This window comes from Dryobates pubescens, chromosome 24 (genome assembly GCF_014839835.1).
Source record: "Dryobates pubescens isolate bDryPub1 chromosome 24, bDryPub1.pri, whole genome shotgun sequence".
In the NCBI taxonomy this organism is placed as follows: domain Eukaryota; kingdom Metazoa; phylum Chordata; class Aves; order Piciformes; family Picidae; genus Dryobates; species Dryobates pubescens.
Genome location: NC_071635.1, coordinates 5,729,007 through 5,750,730, shown reverse-complemented (window position 1 = coordinate 5,750,730; position 21,724 = coordinate 5,729,007). Strand labels below are relative to the sequence as shown.

Sequence of the window (21,724 nt, the reverse complement as noted above, 5' to 3'; positions counted from 1 at the left end):
TTATGTGCTTAGCTCTGTACCAACGTCCCCATTTACCTAGCTCTTTCTGGCAGCTTTGTTCTCAGTTTGCTTCTCCCTCATCTAAAATCAATGCTGAGTGCCTTAAGAGTGGGGTGCCACAAGAGCTAGCATGCGGATTCTTGCCTCCTTTATCAGATATGAGACTTTTTAATCTTGAAGGATGAAAGCCACAGTTTGCATTTTCATGTTCCACCAAAACAAATTTATGTCTAAATTTTTAAAGTGAAAAATCTCAGGTAGCTAGTCACTGATGCTTGGCTGTGGCTTCCAGGAGTACTTACATATGGCACTGCTGGAAGTTTAAATCCCAAGGTCAACTGCTTAAAGACATAAACAGAACCACCTACATCCATACAGGTGTCCTGTTCAGGCTCTAAATCCCTGTTATACTCTAGAACTACCTGCTGCTGAGCTCCCTCAGAGAACCCCTATGAGGCTGGCCCTGCTGAGGGATGAACTCTGTTTTCAGGGCTGGTTTATTGAGTTTCTCCTTCACCACAAGTCCACAGGCCAGCAGATCAGCGAGGTAGGAGTCATCAGTGAGGTAGGAGCTCACTGGTTCAGACACTCACATTATCCAGCTGGGAGCAAAGACACCAAATCAGGTCTGCCACATTTGAGAACCGGTCAGTGTTGCTTGCAACATGCTGTGGCCATGCTTTTTATCTCTCCTAGAACATGGTATATTGTGCCAGATGTAATTGTGTAACCTCCATGGCTATAGGAAGCATAGATAGATTGAAAATCAGCTCCCCAGTGGCTTAGCAGACTAACCAAAATGCTGAAAACAAATGACTCATCTGATGTAATTTTGGCTATGACAGAAACTCTTTCTATAGCCTAAGTCAAACCACATAATCTCTCCACTTTATTATAGCCATCTGTAGTATAGAACCAACTACTGCACTCCTCACTGATCTAACAGGAAACACTGCTTTTAAAAGATGCAAATGGTATTTGGTTTCCCCTGCCCCCAAAAAAACCAAAAAACCCCCAAAACTCCAAACCAAACCCCCCCAACATTTTACTTTGTCATTTGCATTGGTTTTACAGCAGGACATGAAGTACCAGCTATGCCAAATGCTGCAGAAATACATGGCACATGGCACATGGCCTGCCTCAGAACCCTAGCAGTGTGCAACCTGCCAGTGATGGACTGTAAGTAACAATTTCAGAAACAGAGCACCAGGAAAAGATATCCAGCCATAATAATGTAAACATGGTAGCTGTTGGATCACTCACTGTTATCTTGAGAGCTTCACTTATGGAAGGCCAGGGTGGTGCTGACCCCAAGCTATTTGAAGGGAGAGTCTAAAGCTTCATTTCACTGATTTGCTCTAATAGTTTTCTTCTTTTATTTACCAGACAGAAACTAGTTACCTTGTATCAAAAGGGTTTGAAGGCTGCAGGTCTTCAGATCAGCTGAACTTAAGTAAAGAGATGAGGCAGCATCAGCAGCCACTGTGGGGAACTCCTTTTCATCAGCTTGCAGCTTCATTTGGGATCAGCAATGGTATGCTGTGAATAAACTCATTCAGACTCCCTTGGCTGGACAAATGTCTACACCACAGATGTTTCAAGAGATACACATGAAAATTGAACAAGAACATTGAAGGATCCTGACTATGCCGTAACCTTCTGAAAAAAAATATCAAATGGGATCCACAAATAGACACACACTCAAGTATAACAACCTCTTTTCAATCTGACCTCATACATAACATGCCATACAGCCCCAATATATTCACTACACAGTGCCTCAGTTACAAATCAGTCTCTTACACATTTCCCTTGCCTGTTCAGAACAGTGAAGATTTTGTGGTTATACCTTTAGGTCATAATATCAATGTCATACAAGAGTAATTTCTCTATTTATCTTGTTTACTGTTGGCTTTGTGGGGGGTTTTTGTTTGTTTGTTTGGGGTTTTTTTGGTTGATCTTTTATAATTGTGGATTAATGCTTTACTTAATTACCAAAATATGCCTATGCATTCCTAAAACTCTCTGGGGGGAAAAAAATTGTTTTATGCCCATAGTGCATAATACTTGAGTGACATATACTGTGTTTATTTGTAGGCTCTGCTTTGGACTGGGTACAAACCTCTATTCCCCTTCCTCCTTCCATAAATTAAAATGATATGAGACTATTTGATGACATACCCACCCAAGCAAGAGATATGATTTTGGTCCAGCTTCTAGTACAAAGAAGTCCTGACTCAAGTTGTGGGTTTTAGAAGTTATAGAGATGATTTTCATTCAGAATTATTTTTCCAGAATGAGTGATGCATTTGGAATACCAATTATGCTTTTTTCTCATGAGTAAATCCCAAAGTAACCTCATGTGTAGATCACAGTTGTTGTACTAAAGTATGTTTCCTCCTAATGGTTCAAAAAGAGTTAATTTATTCAGTTAAGTGCAGTACAAGCTGGGTCAGGGGAACACTTCATCTTTCAAAAATGTCTTCCACATAAATCAATAGGAAATTATCAACGGTTTAATTACTTTGGGGTCTGGACAAGATCAAGTCTTCTATTACTCTAAGTAAATAATGTCATTGGGCACAGTTTTAGATTCACAAAAATGCTTTAAAACTTTGTCACTGGCCAAATGTCTTACTTTTACCTATTTGTAACAAGACTGCAATGTGATACACATCTTCTGGGCACCTCAGACAGTATTCAGCAAATGCTTCACAGAGTTTCCAGGGCAATGACTTAACAGCAGTTTTATTCATTATGGTTAGATGGAAAATAATGTAATTAACAGCATATACACTTTTGTGATTGCTATATCCTGGGTTATGAAGATTTCATCTCAATAGTAACAGTACTAGAAAAATTAACTATCTCAAATACTGCTCATGTGATCTATCAAAGTAGAAATTCCCATGTTCATTACTAAGATTCAAAAATATCAGGAAGTAAAATAAGAGTAAGATAAAATTACAAGGAACCAAACTAAGAAAAACATGTCTTGAAATCCCATGTGCATTCCCAAAGACAGGAGAAGCAAGCATTGCTCCATTATTTAATAAGGAAATTGCAGATCATTTTGCCTGACATCAATGTCAGGAAAACTGATGGAAAGGCTGGTACAGGAAGAAATCAGTGTACAATTAAAGGATGATAGTATAATTAATGCCAGTCAACACAGAAAATCAGTTTTGGCAGGAAAAAAAAAAATCCCCTTACTATTTTCCCATGAGATTAAGAATTAGCTTGACAAAGGAGACTTCTGTATGGTTCCTGTAGGGCTTTGGCTCACAACTTTACAGCATTTTTGGTAAAAAACCCAGCAATGTTTAGTATTAATGTGGTCCATACTAAATGGCCCAAACCATACTGATGCATATGAACAAAAACCAACCAACCAACCAAATTACTGCTTGAAAATGCTGCAAATTGCAAAAAGTTACACAGTGATAAACTCTGAGAAGAGCAAGCTATTACTATTGACCAATGAAGTTCACCTAATAAGGTCTGGACTGTATTTCAACACCAGGGAGGTAAAGTTGTTCATTAAAAGAAAAAAAGAAAGTTGGTCTCATGTCCAGGATGGAGAATGGTTTTGTGAAAAGCAATGACTGAAGAAACAGTAACAGCAGACTCCAGCATTCTCAGCGCGAAGTGTAGGCAAAAGTTATTTTACTGTACGAGATGGGGAACAGCTGGCAGGACTGACACCTCTCTGTGGTTTCAGAGAGATCATTACTGGGAAAATGTGCTAAAAACCCCATAGCCCTTCTAAAACCTTGCATAATGTTGAATTTCCGAGTGAGGTTCCACGGTCTTTCGTTAGTAAAACATGTGGATACCATCACAGGAGTAAAGTATTTCAAACTGCTGTGGATTTATTTGTTTTTCCCCACAAGAGTGTTCCCCCCATGTCCCATTTCTGACACGCCGTATTAGTTGCAAGGTACCCAAAATGTCCCTTCCACTTCATTTAGTATTAGTTGATCCTAGTTTGGAGAACCTCTGCAGGAATGATAGAGACAACCTGGGAAATGTCCAAAGTGAGAAAGAATGAGCAGGGAGCTGGAAAACATGATGTGCAAGGAAGAATTGAAAACCATGACCCTAATTAGCTTGAAGGAGAGAAGGCTGAGAGATTGGTAACAGTCTTCAGATCTCTCAGAGACTTCCAATAGAAAACAAAAATGGTTAAAAGTTGAGCCTGCTGCTCAGCTGGCATATTAAATGTTAATATGTTAACTGCAAATTCTAAATGACATTTTTCAGGAGGTAGAGTTAGACAGTATTTTCCAAGCAAATATCTGTGTATTACAAACAACTTTGAGAAGCTGCTGCTTTCCTGAGGTTAACAATAATTTTGCATGGTACTTTGATTGACGCAAATGCTCAATCACATTCAAATGAAAATAGGAGGAAGCTACTATTTTACATGGCTTCCTGAAGGACATATGCAATATTATCCCAGAGGACAAGGCAGGTTATGCAATGAGGGAGCAGCTCTGCATAGATGTTTATTTGGGAAGCATTTCCAGTAATTATTTGGAAAGGACTGAGAGAATAAACTGGTAAGACATTCTCATAATTTAGCATTTTCATCACTGGAGTCACCATTGGATTTTAAATTATTTGGATTTTGATTGCTATTTCAGTCCCTTTATGCAGCTTAAATAATGGAAGGGAAATGGAAGCTTGCTTTACTAGTATTATAAATCTTCTACTATGTGTGTGTTTGCATGTATGTGTAAAAGTGCTTGCTAGTAAGAAAGTGGAATAGTTTCCTCTACCTTATCATAGTCCAGCCTCACTGGCAATACAGTACAGCCCTAAGATTATTTTAGGAGCCAAAATGGACCAACTGTTTTCCAGATTTAAGGGATGGTAGAAAGAAAGCCAATTCCTACTTCTTAGTGAAGCTAAATGCTGCTCCAATTCATCTAATGAGTAAGGCAAACAAGTCAACTATGGTGACATCTGAAACCTTATTTTCTTCTTTTCTAAATGGAAAGGATACAGAAATAAAATAATTTCAAATAAGTTTAAATAAAGTTTGAGCACAAAATACCACAGAAATACTTACTCTTTGTTTACCTACTCCCATATTTGTTCTTACTAATTATCATGAGTTAGCAGCATTTCTAATTTATGTGCCTTGAACATACAACCCACTCCCCACCTTTTTTGTCTTTATAATACAATATTTGCAAAACACACAAATGAAAGACTTCAGCTAGAAGCCTTTTCCCTCAACCCATCCTGCTATTTTCCCTCAACCTATCCTGCTACAGCATGGCTTATTGCTGGCAAGGCGTTCTGGCTTCTATACTGGGCTCTCAAGCACACTGCTTTGCCACAAGCAGCTTGTAAACTTCAACTGGACATATTTGTTTGAATGTCACTACTACAAACCCTTTTCAGGTTTATAGCTACTGCACATCAGTTCTGTCATCTGAGTTCTGGAAACAAACTGGAAAGCTGGGCGTGAGCTAAGATACACGAAGCTTTTTCGGAGCACTTTGGAAGCCAAAATTATGGAAGACTTTTTCCACTTTTACTATTCACTTCTTTGTTATGCTTGGCCTTCATCCCCTCCTGTCACCTTAAAAATGAAAACAGCATGTTCATTATTATTCATGGAAATTCATTGGATATGGGAAAAGTATCCCTTTTTCCCCGCACTGTTCCACTCTCATTTCTTTTGGGAAAGACTGCGCTAGTCTCTGTTTGGGTAGGAATCTTCTGAACTGCTGCTTTGCCATTGAATTCGCAGGAAGACCGTAATTTGCATTGGCTTTATTGATTCTTATCTGCAGGCTAAGGAACAGCTGACAACCCCGAGCGAAGCCAAGCACACGGAGCTGTGCCCCTGCCCAGCCTCCTCTGGTACTCTGTCACAAAGCTATAGTCCACAGCAGAGGCAACTTTGCCCAAGGGGCCCAGCACCTTGTGGCATGAATATAGGGATACTTCATGCTTCCCAGCTAGCTTAGTATTTAACATTACATATTTACAGTGCTCAGTACAGTATCTGCTCTTGACTGGGGCTTACTGGATGTTACTACAGTAAAAATGCTCATTGCTATTATTGCTGCTTCTAATTACATTAAATGAGACACTATGTATTGCAGCTGACATAATTTCATTGGCCATTACCTTGTTATTCTCCTATGAGACAGGGAGAAAACGCTATCCTACCTTTTAAATACCAGTAATTAAATTATATATATTTGTATTCATCCTTTCTGCCTCTTTACAGAAGAGATATTTTCCTATTCTTGTTTTTCCTGTCTAGATCACCTCTGATAATTTTGCAATTGCCTTTGGAGATGGCATGAGCAATATTGTGATCAATATTCCATATGAAACCATTCACAGAATGGCATTACAGATACTTATAAAATCTGCATTTTATAATGTTTTTGATTTCTGTTACACTTCTACAGCATTCTAACACAGCAGTATTTTCCAAAAGCTTTTATTGCCACATCTACAGTAGCCTCAAAACCCTTTGCTTGGAAGGAAATGGTTAATTTATAAATCTATGCGCTACATGACAGACTTCTTTTCTTTTTCAGACATACCCACTTTCCAGGTTTTGACACTAAAATTCAGCTTCAAGTATTGACATCTTGTCTGTTTATGCTGTTTGCTTGGTAATTTTGCATTTGACTACCGGTAACTCTGCTTGACTCTTGCAGGGTATCTTAACTGGTTATTACTTTACCTTCATATGTGCTCTTTGGTCACCAGACACATTCTTCCTGAGGTTCCTTTTATTAGAGTAAAACTACTCTTCTTGTCTGCTTCACAATGCACACAAACTCTTATAGCCAAATGACAGTCAAGTGAATGGTATGCACAAATGTAACACAAACACACAGAAAACTTTCCCCTCAAGCTCATGGACATGTTCCTAATTCCTTTGCTGTGAAGTTTATGCTGCTGCCTCTTCTCAGGCTGCAGAATCCCATTTCTCTGTAAATCAAATCTCTGTAAGCACTGCAAAAAAAAAATGCTAAGGTATGCAGGGCTGTCCGCTCAAAAATGGTTTGTATGATATTTCTCAACTGATTACATGAGACAATAATATTAAAGACCCTCTATATCCCCTTCGCCAGAAACATGCTGCTATTTGTTATTCATATCTTACCTTCAAAGGTACAGCATGTGATATCACAGGAAACCATACATGTGCATCACACTTTATGCAAGGTCTATTGTGAATGTATATTATAAACTATCATAAAAGCCTATCTTAGAAAGGAACTACAATACATGACAGTGATGCTCAGCAATAATCAAAATTTTGATCCTAGCTAACATCAGAGAAAGTAGGAGCTGAGAGTCTGGAGCATCTTCAAAGCTAGGCTGTGCTTATTAGGTGTCTATAACCTATGTAAAAGCCTCACTGTAGGCATGAAGGATTGAAAAGTCAGAGTTTTCATGTGCCTCTCCAGGCTGAGGTCTGTCAGAGATCATACACTGACACCCAAGAGTGATATGCTCCTAAGTCACACCCCATTTACCACTTGTTCGAAGCAGCCTGGACCAGGCCATACCTTGAAAAAAAAAGCCAAAACTGTGAGATGGGGGCAAGGGAGAAAGATTCATTTGTCAGAGTCGGGAGAAGAATTTACTTTAATGGCTTTTCCTTTTTTTCTCAGTCCCGAGGGACCGCCTGGACCAAACCGCCCCAAGTCTCTCTAATCGCACGGGAGCCGCTGAGCCCCAAGCCGCGCACACAACCGCCTCCCTCTGCTTTCTGCCCTCCCCCGCTGCCGCGCTGGGCATCGCCAAGCCCGGGGGCTCTTGCCGATGCCCAGCGCGGAGGGGCCAAGCGGGGCGGGGCCGGGGCGCGGCAGCCCCCCGGGGCGCTGCGGGCCGTGGCGGAGGTGGAGCTGGCTGGCCGCGGCGGGACGGGCGGCCGGCTGGAGATGCGCTGAGGTGCCGCCGGCGCCGCGCTGGGGCCAGGCACCGGGCTTCCTGCCGCCCGCACACCTGGGAGCGGGGCGAAGGCGGGAAGTGGGAGCCGGTCCTCTCCATCTCACGCCGGGCGGGGGGCACCGCCTGCAGGAGGAAGAGGAGGAAGGCCGGGAAGGGGGAAAGCGACGACAGCAGCAGCAGCAGGAGGCAACGCGGCGGCGGGAGTGGAGGCGCGGAGCATGGAGCGCAGCTGCCTCCCCCCGCCGGAGCAGGAAGCAGTGGAAGCGTGGCTGGACGATCACGGCGACTTTACCCGCTCTTACTTTGTTAGAAAAGCCACAAGGTAAGACTGGAGCGGCGGCAGAGAGAGGCCGACCCTATATTGCCCGCAAAAGGCCGCTCTTCCATTTCCCTCTGCCGAAGAAAATAAAAAGGCGATCCCCGCCCCCCACCCCCACCACACACCACACACCACACACCACACACCTCCCTTTCCCCCCCGCCCCCCCGCTGCCGGCACCCTCGAAAGAACTAAAACTGACATCGCCGCGCAGCAGCGCGCTGTGCACATGTAGCCGCTTCCCCACTTCGCTGTGCTGCAGAGACGCGCCCGCCCGTCAAGGCGAGCCGAGCGCTCTCACGACTCCGGGGCTCCCCAGCCCCGGGGCTGCCCGCCCTGGGCTTCGATGTAGTTTATTGTTTGTATGTCTGTATGTTAAAATTGACAGAGGCAACTTGCCGCGAGTGGCACGCAATGGATGAGGTAGCAAGCCCTGCGAACTAGATAGAAGTAGTGGAAGCCCCAGATAAGGTCTAAGCTCCCCAGGATGGAGCGTTATGTCCTTAGTCATCCATCTCTGAACAAAGTGCTGCTCTCGAACAGCTCAGTGCCTTGGGGCTTGTCACCTCTGACATCTCTGCAGCCACAGGACAGGGGCTAAGTGCCGAGGCAGCCGCCGAAGCGTGTGCGTTCCAGACCGGAGCCCCGCCCAAGGAGGGGGAACGCGGAGGGGTGGCGGTGCAGTGGGACGAGCACCCCGGGGTGCTATAAGCGAGGCGCGGGTGCCGGAGGGCAGCGCGGGGGTTCGGCGGAGCCGGCAGGGGGCAGCGCGGGGCAGCGGTTCCGTCCCGCCCGGCAGGGGGCAGCGCGGGGCCGTGGCGCGCGGGGCGGGCGGCAGCGGGGCTGCCTGGGAGCGCTGCCCGCTCTCGCGTCCCCCCGGTGCCTGTCCTGCAGAGAAGACCTGATGTACAGAGCTGAGGAGCTCCTCCGGGCTGTGGCTGTCCCTCTGCTTTGCCATGCTGCCTTTTGGAGATCAGACGAGGTATTTGCTCAACGTTGTCACACTTCAGCAGTGGGACTCGCAAGTTGCAGTGGAGTGAATTCGGCTATTTTTAGCAGCAGAGTCAGGTTTCCAGTTGGAATATTTTCCGATAAACAAAGCCGCGGGGATGCAGAACGCAGGGCGAGCGGCAGCTCCCGCCGTATATCTGAGCGGAGAGCCCGGGTTAGTAAGTGCTGCGGGTTGCTCCTCGGACACACCGTCTCCTGTTCCTGAGCCGCTTGCACCATCTGCTCTCCGCTGGCGATTCCCTGCTTTCCCGAGCCCCTCAGCAGGGATGGATGCCTTCTGAATGAGGCTTTGCTGCTGCTCCTCTCTGCATGGCATGGGGCGGTAAGAAGAGAAATCCCCATTAATAATTGACTTGCAGCAAGCTAGAAAGCTTCGGGGGTCACCTGCTTTTTTGTGACCATCTGTCATGCAGTCTCCTTTCCTCTGCTGATTCTTCCTTAGGTTCATTGAACAGAAAAAAATAATAAAAATGCCTTTTAAAATGTCTCTTAACCGTTGACTTTTTAAAAAAGGCAGCGCTAAGGTGCAGGATGCATAGGTGGAAGCCGTTAACCTTGATCTTCCTCAGAACACTAGTGCATTGGTGTGTGACTGAAGGGCAGCTTGTTTGCCCAGGAAATAGGGTGTTAGCAGCTTTGAGAGGTAGCATTTTATTAGTTCAGCCTGTCACACTTCCTTTGGAAACTGGAAGTAGTATTGAACAAATAGGAATGCTAATTAATAGTAACCGCTGTGTCAGATTTGTTTTCCCCATGGAGAAGTTTGGTTAGTCTTGTCTTTTTTTTCTTTTTTTTTTTTCTTTTTTTTTTAATGCTGAGACACAGTTTTTTATTTGTGTGGGTCTGAAAGAGGCTGTGGCTCACAAAATACAATTCAGGCACGTCTCCATGATGGCCATGCCTCTGCAGTTAGAGAGGGGTTAGCAGAAAAACTGTTGGCTTCAAGTCCTTGCTTGGCAACAATTCTGTGATGTTTTTGAAGTGATGGAAACATTGCATTAGTCTCAAAATTCTCTTCTCTTTTGTCTGGCACGGAATGTTTGAGGGGGGGGGTTGTCCATTGTGTATAAATGTAAAAGTATATAATAAGAAATACCTCTTTTATATGCAAGTTTGTATTTGTAAAGACAAATGACAAGTTACTTGACTGTATGTTACTTCTGATTTTATTCACTGAAATGATACCCTAATAAGGCTGGGCAGTTTGAAAGAACTGATGTACTTTGTAAAAACATTCGATGTTCTACAATTTGGTGCAATTTCAAGCTTGAAAAGAGAAAACCCCTAAAACTTACTGTGGGGCTTTGTTTTAGCTGAGTCTTTGTACAACAGCAATATACTGAGCAAACACTATGTTGTTAATGTTTTTTATTACTGTCAAGTAAAGCAGAGTTCCTCAAACCCATTTTAACTGTTCTCTAAACTTAAGTTACCGCTGCTCATCTTTTGGTTTGCTTTGTAGTATGCCAATGTCCTCACAGGTACTAAAAGCCCAAGAAGTTAGTTCTACTTTTATTTAGTTCTATTTATTTATTTAGTAGAAAAGACAAAAGTTAATTAATTTGGTATCTTGTGGAGCGCTGAGGTGTATTCTGCTTCATGTTGGGATCCACAGTCACTAATGGATAGTTTCTGTATCTGTTAATCAAATCTTTATATAGATGAATAGGAAAAGGGCAGCAGCTCAGCTGTTTATGATAGAGCAATACAAGCCCTTTCCTCTGGTAATAATGAGCTTTGAATCAGAACCTAATTTAGCAATTTTATGATAGGTATTAAATAATTTGTATTTTTTTTTTCTCTTGAATTAATTAATTCCCATGGTGTTTTATACAGTAGTTCCTTTGGTAATTCTCACATTAAAAAAATTAATTCAGTGTCTAAAATAAATGCTTTGGGTGAGGTTATGCATCCAGATTTGTTTTGTTGATTTTATTTTTAATGTATGGGAGCCACATCTTCTCAGCCGTAAAATAGTTACCTGTTCCATTTTGCACAGGTCATTTTGATACTAAGATCATGGTTTAAATAAAAATTCTATTGTTGGGCAAGGTGGCACTTTAAAAGATATTCACAGTTAGTTTTCATTAAATGTCACAACTATTCAAGTCACTAAGCTCCCCAGTCCATATTCTGGATTTTTGGGAGGAAGAGCTGCAGGTTGTCTACTTAAATTTGCACCTGCTTTCATCCTGTAGAACATGTTGTAGATGGTAAGTACATACAAATGGCTTACACCTTGTATTTTGATTCTGCAGTTCCTTGAAGTTGATAGCATCTCCAGACAGTCCATATTGCTGCCTTCCCCAGGGTTCTGATGGCTAGGTGAAGTGACATACTCTGAGATAAAGCCGTGCTGATTGACTTCTACCTGTACAGCAGCAAGGTTGCAATCCTGCAAGCATGTAACCCTGGGGAATAGTTTTAAATTGCTCCTTCCTTCAAGTGCAAACTGATGAGTAGGAAGCTACAGAATCAGTTATTTATTACTTTATTTTTGTACCAGGGAGACGAGTGGTATTCAGAGATAATATAAATAGCTATTATCCATGAAGTGTTACAGTATGATCAAAGTGCAGAACAACAGACGGGAAGTTGTCACCAGCATGCTTGGGACAAGATGAATTTGGTTTGCTCAGTAATACAGTGTGCTAGGTGGCAAGCCTTCTGGCTGGAGAGTTTGTTACTGCACACTTGTGGGTTCAAGAGTGTCTGAATGCATAGCTCCTGCTAAATTTAAGCTGTTTATTTTATTCATTTTTTTCAGCTCCTCTTGTTATTTTTCCTCTTTCATTTTCTGGCTCACAGAAACATTTTGAAGTAAAATAATTCTTCTTTTAGATGATGTCTTATGTTTACCCATACTGTTGTTAAAGGTTCTTTGTAGCTGCTGCTACAAATAAAATTGTTCTAGTTAGACATTATATGCCTATACCTGCAGCCTTTTTGTCACAAAATTGGACTGCATTTACAGCTGGATTCATTATCCTTTTTGTTTTCCTGAAGTGTTATGTGTTCCTTGAAAAAAAATCCACGCATTCTCACGTGCAAACGTCTTAGACTTACTTTACCCACCTAAGGAATACTTCTGTACTTCTGACTTCCTGTTTGTCTCTACTCTTAAATATAGGGGAGTGACTCTCTCCCAGTGCTCTTTTTGATCAGAAGCAGCAGACTATGAAAACAGCCAAAGTAAAAATTCTCCTCTTGGTTAGAAGCAACTGCATTGTTTCAAGCAGCTTTTGTCTGGTTTCCTAAATATATGACGTTTGATAAAAATTCTTAACCCAAGTCTTGTATTCCTTTCACTAGAAGTAAGATTATTTTGTTATAAATACGTCTTGGCTTATTAAGAGGGTTGGGAAATACTTACGAATTAATTAAAGGGGGATTGTATTTGGAAAAATAGATGTCCTTAACAGCATGATACTTCACAGTGCTTCACTGAAGATTCCAGAAGTGGCATTTACTGGGAAACTGTAATTTGCTGGAATTCAGAGATTGCATAACTTGAATATATCAATTACATTTATTAACGTGAAAAAATTCCAGTACAGTTGTCGAGCTTTTATTCTTCTTGATGGCTGATGAACAGTCAATTTGTAATGTGCTGCTGCAGTACTAAATTACTTAGGACTTTTGCCTTCTGATCTCTGTGCCTTGCAGACTTTTAACAAATGTCTTTCATTTTGAGCTGGCTATTTGATGTTGAATCTCATAAATATGTCATATGCATTATGACATTGTTTTGTTTGGTAATGTGTCTGTGCTTAGTTTTTTGTAATTGGAAGGAAATTCATTTTGGGAGCAAGTGTATGGAAAATTCAGATTTTCACAGCTAGAGATATTGAAGATGTTCTGCATCGACATGTATTTTGGCCTGTGTTATACCATCCCTAATATCACCTTGGCAAACGGGCAAATGGGTTTTAAACCTCTGTTACTGAAGGGCCCCTAATAGTTTTCCAGTGGAGGCACTGAATCCTATGCAGATTGGTCAAATATGCTGAAAGGGGACTTGCTTTTGTCAGTTCTCCTATGCAAAGCATTTCCAAGAGGACTGCAAACCCGCTGATTCTCTGGACCATGTTTTGACAACCACAGGAAGTAGCAGCGTTAATGCTGGGATCAGAATATTTTCTCCTACTTACTTGGTTTTACTGCATGTTTACAGAGCTTTTATGAGAATGGAGTACAGCAAAATGATGGATTTTGATGAAATCTTGGAAAGTTTTCTTCTCAGGCTAATGATCTCTGTAGTTGTCCCACATAGAAATAACGTGTCCATATCCTTAGCCTTTCTTGATAACTGCACAGCATTAAGATCATCCCAAAATATTTTAAAGTCCCAAAAAGCACTTAGGAAGGTAAGGAATGTTACCCACATTCGTGAAATTGTAAATATGATTAAGTATTTTTGGCATTTATTCTTGGAAATAAATCTAGATGTGTGCCTGAGTATTCTGGAAACAATGTGTAAACCAGCAGTTACTATAGACTGAAGAACCTGTCATTTGAGATACAGTAAGAAACCACTTAGTAGCAGTTTACCTCTTCCATTCCCGAAAAGCTATAACCTGAACTCCTACACAGTATTTTCTGCTTTCAGCCGAAAGTACTAAGCAGTTCCAAGGACAATGTGCTTATACTATGTACTTTTTGCCGTAGGTGCTAAAGCAACAAATGGGCATGCACAATACATTAATTAAAATGCAACTGGTAAACCTTAGAAGACAAGTAGAAAATGGGATGGAGTAAACTATTGCAACAGTCAAAGTATTTTCTTGCTTTCTTTTGTTTCAGGGGAAATTTATTATCATATTACAGTACTTTGGAGAATGCCAATAGGCATCTGAAATCTCATTTCCATTTCTTTGCTCATACTAAGACAACTTTAGACAATGGGGACAAGTATCTGGCAACTGGGAAGAGAAGTGGAGCTGAGGCAAAATGTCGCCTCTGTGAGAGACAAGTTAGATAGCTTTTATTTCTAAATTGTAGAAGTTCATGGAAGTTTTGTGTTGGGCATCTGTTACAGAATCGTGATAGGAAGAAGAAATTAATTTCTTTGTACAGGATTAGGACAGAGACTACATATATAAAATAAAAATACCAATCCTATTTTGAAGCTGGCAGAAACATACATAGGTACACAGTTACTGGAACAAGCAGTAAGCATTTGGATGAGAAATAAAAGTCATGTTTTAGCATTTGACCTTCTTCTGTCTTTCTTTACAGTGGAACAGAAAGTCCCTTCATTGGAAGAATGCTTTCCTGCAAAAAATTAAGCTTGCAGTTTGGTTGTTAAGGAAAACTTGAAAATAGCCAAGAATAGCCTCTTAGCATTAGTCCTCCATTTCAAATACTTTAGCTTCAAATAAAAAAGCAACCTCTGTTTTAAAAAACGAGTGCTGGGACAAGATCTGCATTACTTCATAGTTCTAAAAGGTTATTTCACCATCTCACGAGCATGGTTTGAATCAAGAATTAGAGTTCTTTGGTTACATCAATATTCAAACAAAATCAGTTAGGCCACTTAACATATTTAAAGTTAAATGTATCGAGTTGTGCCCAAAAAAAGGCACTGGCTTTGTCATGTGTTGTCTTCAAACACTGTTTGCCTAGCCCTGTTAAAAATAGTATTCCTAGTAGCTATAATTGGAAAGGGTTTAAGGAAAAACAAGTATTGTCTTTGTCAGTCTACTTTTTTTTAGTTATTTTGAAAAGACCTCTTTTAGTCAGTTCACCAATTCCATCTAATGAGGCCTTACACAGTCCATTAAAATCTTTCCATGACCAGAAAGGAGGCAAAGCCACTTAGAACGTGATTGTGAAACAGGGAGTACAGTAAAGAAAAAGGGAGGACAAGCACAATAGCCAAGTGACTTTGACTTTAAAACTAATTTTTAAAAATTAAATAGTTTTTGCTATTGCTCTAAATGTTTTCTGAATTACGTCAAGATGTGGGGAAAAATGTGAAGACATCTAGTGGTTATTTTAAGGAAAGCAAATGAGAAAATTACAAAGCTTGGCTTGAAATATTGTTGATTTCAACACTAGGAGGAATAGAGATAGTTGAAAGCTGGCATTTTCTAGTAGACAAATTTGGATTGAATCCCTGTCCTGACGTGTAGTATCAGTAACTGCTGGTTTCATTGAAAATTAGCAGAACAGTCCACACAACTACACCAACATTCCATATGAAAGATTCAAGAGCAACAGAGAGTTATTTGTGGTTTCACTGAAAGCCACCCATCACTCAGTACTCTTATGGTGCAGTCATTATTACGCCATCTTTGTGAAAGATAAGTTAGATATAGTATACTATCACTGCTGCATCTCACTATTACTTTTGTGGTCTGGTTTTGCATGTTTTTTTCCAAAGATACTAAATGCTTGCTGAATGGTCACATGGGTATGGATGGTCCTACCTACGTAGCATGGTTACATGGGTGAGCAAGAAAAGTATGATCTAGCTGTTACTCTTTAAACCTCTTCACTGAGGTTTGAGGTTTCCTTTGAGAAGTGTGCTGTGTATTTTGAAGATGGGTACAATAAATTATTTAATATTCCCAGTGAATGAGTAGGATTGTAATGAGTGTCAGGTCAGAATGCTTTGATACATATGGCACAGAAAGTAAAGCCAGATTGTCTTCAGGTCTGATTGTGCCCTTCTGCATGACCTGGGTCAAGCCATGTTGGTTTCCTGTGTCTGTATTTCCTCACCCATTGATTTTCCATTTTTGTTGCCTATTGAAAACTTGTGGCATTAGGGACAGGAGTTTAACAAATCAGGAACAAAGAATCTTAATTTCCTCTGAAGTTCCTGAGTTCTCATGTGCTGCAGATAACATGTACTTGTGTGTAAGTGATTACCGAGGACCACACAGTCATTTTCTTTCTTCATGTGTTTTACCTGACATTGAATTTTCATCCCCTTCTCATCCTTATCTCTTCAAAATTCCTCTCAAGTTTTGTCATTTGATGATGAGGTCACCAGGCAAATTCATCAGTCACTCTTGTCATGCTTTCTGGAAATTGTGCTTTATGGATTTGCTGATAGACTAAAATACGGTTATTTCATCTCCAACTGTTCTTGGTTAGTTTGGTTTGGACCATCTGCTTTGGTAGGGGGGCTGGACTAGATGATCTTCCAACCCCTGATATTCTGTGATTCTCTGATCTGCATAGATTAGTAGAGATCTGTATCTGCTCCTGTTTAATACAGCCCTGCAACTTCTAAACTTACTTCTACAGCAGTTCTTACAGTCAGCTCTTGACAATGCCAGTGCTTACAGAGGCCTATTCATGTGAACAGTAACAAGTGTTTGTTTCTTCCTGTAGTCCTTTCAAAATAACATCTTAATCTTACAAAGCACTTGTTACTAATTTCCAGTAACGTCACTTGTGGTTTCATATGTGTCTGGTATCAGATATCTGTTGAGCTAATTCTGTGCTGAGAAGGTATTTGTTAGTAATGACATTCTTCTTGTTGTGCATTGTTAAATAGGATTGAGTGTTGACAAGCGAATGCACGTCAAGACTTTGACGTTAGTTACTGTGAAATGCTGGTTCTTGTGAGTAAAGGAAGCTAAATAGTTCCCTTGTTAGAAGAGGCATTCAGTAAAGGTCAGTGAACGCTGTTCTTATTCCAGCTGAATTTGAACAGCCTTCTTGTTGCCCAAATAAAAATGCCTAAATGGTCTGAAGTTAAGAACCATGCTTTAAATGGTATAGTTAAGTATTTGTTGTTAATATACAAAGCTTTTTGAGAATCACACACTATGTAGGCAAATTATTGGACCCTCCTCCAAGAGATGTTAAAGGGGATAGGAATATGTTACTCAAGAGTTATGCATCTTGACATATAGCTCTGTTCAACATCAAAGTGCTTCAGAAATAGTACAGCTGCTACCTAACTAGTCCTCACTTCTGATTAAATGTAGTTACTGTCATGTGAAAGATTTTAGAGTTATATTCCACATCCCTTAATAACCTCCATAAGGCAGAAATTTTAAGGCTTATTTTTACATAGTAAAAAGGCAAGAAAATAAAAACTAAATTATGGCTACATTTTGCAAACTGGTGTTAGAAGTCAGAATACATGGCTCTTACTGATTACTGCACCATTAAGAGCAGAGGACATCATTACACAACACTCCAGATCACATACCGTGGCAGGTTTCATCTGATAACCAATCAGCTTTAGCTTTGTCCACACAGGGTACACAGTGACAAATGTAAATTCTGTGTAACACAGAACTAAGTGAAATGGTAGCATTTTATATTCTCCTTTCCTTGAGAGTAAATAATCAAGGATTCAGATTGCTCTACAAATTGCTGTCACTTAGCAATAGTACTAGTTCATGCCTCTGCATTTTCAAGCATGCCCAGCCAAAGTACACAGCCTCCTGTGTCTTATCACTTGCTAGTTCAAGAGCACTCTCATCTGATAACAGGTTATTACAGTAACTTTTAAATCCTAGTTTACATTAATGTCAATCCTCAATGTTCAAAAATCATGCCAGCACACACAGTCATGAAACTGGGTCGTCACAAGCCTTCTTTTAAAACTATCGATTATCCTATAATTTACATATTAGTATCAGTATATCTTTTATACTGATATTCTATAATATATTCTATATTATTCTCTCTTGTGTCTGATGAACCCGGGTTTTTTTCTGCAGCCTTAGTGCTAGATGCTGAATTTTGTTTAGAAAAAGCTAAAAATTTCAGGTAATTTCTTGAGATTAAGAGTCAAACAAAAAGAACTTGCATATATCAACAAGACAACAAGAGTGATCAGGTTGTACTGAGTTTACTTACAAACTTTTGCATTTTAAACATTATTATTTTTTTTTAGGATACTTCTGGTCATTTTCATCACAATCTTTTATTCTGTTTTCTCATTCAGTTTAATAAACAAAAATTCCAAATGTCATCAAATGCTAGCTTCTTATCTTGACTCATTAGAACAGCTTTTGTAAATGCAATACTGTCCTATGTGAATTATGCATTTCAGTAATATGTGGTCCCAGGTCCCACATTTCATATTTATCCTGTTTAAGTACTATAATCTTGTTAAAATTGGTTGTAATAATAAATTAATTGTTCTTTTTGCTTTTGCAATGCAAGAAACATTCAGAAGAGGTTAACACCACCAAAAAAACCCAGTGTCACTGCTATAATAAAGAAGAGTCATTGGTAGTTGATATAAATGTACTTAAAAAGCAGACCTTACTTCTTTTAAAAATAAGTAGCTAAGCTTTCAGAATAACAATGGAATTTCATTGTGTTCTCTGGCACCATGTTTCCAGCAACTGGGTTAGCTTTAGATTGCTGGGAAATATATAATAAATGTTGATTGAAGTATATTATTGCTACAGCAAGCACTGTTGCAGAGGATTCATGGAAAATGTGAAAACATGGAATGAAATCCTAGCTCTGTGGAACTCTGGCGAAACTTTCACTGCTTTAATTGTGCTCAATGTTTCATTCAGTGGTTTTGGGCTCTCATTGTCAGAAGATTCACATACATCTTATGTAGCCACACTGACCATTCAGCCTTGAAGATCACTGAGGCTATAAATTATATTAACCCTCTATATAAGGTTTGGCATGATCAAATATACAGACAGAAGTCAAAGAATAGTCTATTATCCAATTATTTGGAGTTGGGCTGGTGTGAATAAGATATGAATTTGGTTTTACAGTGCTACACTGAGTACTACTTACCTCAGCCATAGTTTTCTGAAGGGGAAAAAAATCCCCCTCAGAATAGCTTGCACTGAAGTAGAATGGGTACAGTAATGTGATGACTTTCTTTTGCCCAGGTGCTCCCTTTACACTCATGCTACTTCCTAAATCAGTTCAATTTTTCATAGAGTGTTTGCATGCAGTTGAGGTCTCCAAATGACAGGGGATTGCAAAATCTGAAAGGCTCTTTTGGACCTTCCTAATGGAAGACAGATAAGTTTCCTGTTGTGGATTGCTTGCTAATAAAATTAATATTGGTGGACTTAAGATTTTAATCACTTGCTTTGAATTAGTGGTTAATTACACATGCAGTATAGCATTCTAGAACATGGATGAAGCTTTTCTGTAAGGCAAAAAAGGCTGTGTACAGTGCTTTTCATATTTAACTTATACTGACTCATGTAACCGATCAGCAGCTGACTAACCTGACTTAGTTCCATGCTTTCATTCAGCTTCACTCTCGAAATTCCTGTGGTCTGCTGAGCAAATACAAAAAATCCCAAATTTAAAACATGACCACCATGAAAGGTTTCCAAAAGATCAGACTTCTTAATAGGATTTTTGCTGTTCATAGGCTCACACATTATGTAATTCAGAAAAAAGCCACATTTCTTCTGAGAGCAGATTGTGTGCTGTGAGGAATCCTTAACGCTAAGTAAATGAAATAAACTGCCTTATATTAAAACATAAACAACCCCCTCCAGATTTGAGACAATAAAATATTATACTGATAAGAACAAATATATTCATGTTATTGATGCTATGTCTGCTTACAGATAATGCAAGATAGGCTGTATTTAATAAAGACATGAATAAGGTTGGCATTCTAGTGCAAAGCTAAATTGAGAATAAATACTAGAGATACATGACCATTTTTAACGAATGGCAAACTCTTAAAAATGGAATTTGGGGGTATTAGTATTTTGGGTTGATCTAGGCAATGAGTTTTATCTGCAAGGAAATGAAGGAGGAGAGATGTATGAAAACAGTCTGTCTTTTCATTATTTTAAAAGGGGTTGAATTAGAAGTATTCACGTTTCTTTCTGACAGTTTTTCAGGAAAACTTTTGTGCTTTGAGTCAAACCAGTGTTTTTCATTAACTCTGAGAGAACAGGGGAAGTTAACTTTAAAATAGTGTGTAGGTGCCATGAAAATAGGAGGGGCTGCAGGTGATTTGTCAGAATTAAATTTCAAAAATGCCTTTTAAAAAGTTCCAAGAAAACCAGAATTAAACCAGAAAGTTTTGTCTTCATATGACTACATGTACATCTTATACAGAAATCTTAAATCTTAGAGTGGGAAAGAGCAGACTTTTTCAAGCACAAAATTATGGCATAAACTTCTGATCTATATTCTGAAAGCCACAGCATAAAGCAGCCTTCCTCTGCCCTGTTCAGGTATTTCCTTTAGGTAGAAATGGCTTCCTTTTTATGGTGCATAAAACATTACTGCTTAATCTAGTCCAAGTGCTGTGTGAAATTCAAGAATATTGACACAGAGTAGCACTAGAGATGCACTTGTGCTCACTGTATGTAAAGGTTGAAGGTTTTCCTCTTGACAGTGTCCTCTTCGAACATGTTCGTTCCTGAGGAGTTTTAGTTTACATCATTCACTGTATTTTTATTTTTGTTTTACAGAGAAATGGTTAATGCATGGTTTGCTGAGAGAGTTCATACCATCCCAGTCTGCAAAGAGGGAACCAAGTCCCAGAGTGAATCCTGTGCTTGTCACCAGCCTGCCTGTGGTGAGACCACCAACTCTGGGACACCGGCAAGGAAAATCTCTGCTTCTGAATTTGACAGACCTTTAAGGCCTATTTTTGTCAAGGACTCAGTAGGAGCAGTGAGCTTCCTCTCTGGCTCTGAAAAGAAGGAACAGATGCCTCTGCAATCTCCAAGGATTGAGACCAGTGCAGGGGATCAGTGCTCAAGACTATTGGAACTTGTGAAAGATATTTCTAGTCACTTAGATGTCACAGCACTTTGCCATAAGATTTTCCTACATATCCATGAGCTCATAGCAGCCGATCGCTATTCCCTGTTCTTGGTCTGTGAGGACAGCTCTAATGAGAAGTTTCTTGTGAGCAGGCTGTTTGACGTGGCAGAAGGCTCCACCCTAGAAGAAGCTTCCAACAACTGCATTCGGCTAGAGTGGAACAAGGGCATTGTGGGTCATGTAGCAGCTATAGGCCAGCCTCTGAACATCAAAAATGCATATGAGGTAAACCATGAAAATTTATCTTGACCGATTCTTGATAAAAGCCATATTCTATCAGCTGTTGAATATTGCCATTTTAGTGTATGTATTTGGAGCTGTATTGGTTAAACCAGTCAAGATGCAACCCCGACACCATGGCTGTGGTTATAATACAAGTATTATAGATACATGCATATGCAGAAACATGGAATTATGACTAATGCTAGACGAATGCTAACATCCATCAGTAAGTTTCACATTAGCAGTCAGATATCTGCCTGTTGCCTCCAGCTATGTGCACAGCAGTATTTGTATTCCTAGCTTTGGACACAATTATATTGACAAGGTTGTTAACTTTGGTGCAAAAGTATAATTGTCTGCAAAAGTGGAGTCCTATGACTTTAGAGAATTTTAACATACCCAAGGCACAGAGTAGGAGCTGAATGAACAAGAACAGGTTGAGGGTTTGAGCTGTACAGCTGTCTCCCAAATGAAATGGTG

The 21,724-nt window shown here is 40.1% G+C and overlaps 1 protein-coding gene across 1 annotated transcript in view; it reads left to right on the top strand.

Moving 5' to 3' along the window:
• Positions 1-8,120: 8,120 nt before the first annotated feature.
• The window catches only part of PDE5A (phosphodiesterase 5A), a 45,304-nt gene continuing 31,700 nt past the window's right edge, over positions 8,121-21,724 (top strand). The window contains exons 1-2 of the mRNA XM_054172537.1: positions 8,121-8,260; positions 20,665-21,247. Of these exons, the coding sequence (XP_054028512.1) occupies positions 8,157-8,260; positions 20,665-21,247 (687 nt within the window). The 5' untranslated portion in view covers positions 8,121-8,156. The remainder of the gene's footprint in view (positions 8,261-20,664; positions 21,248-21,724) is intronic.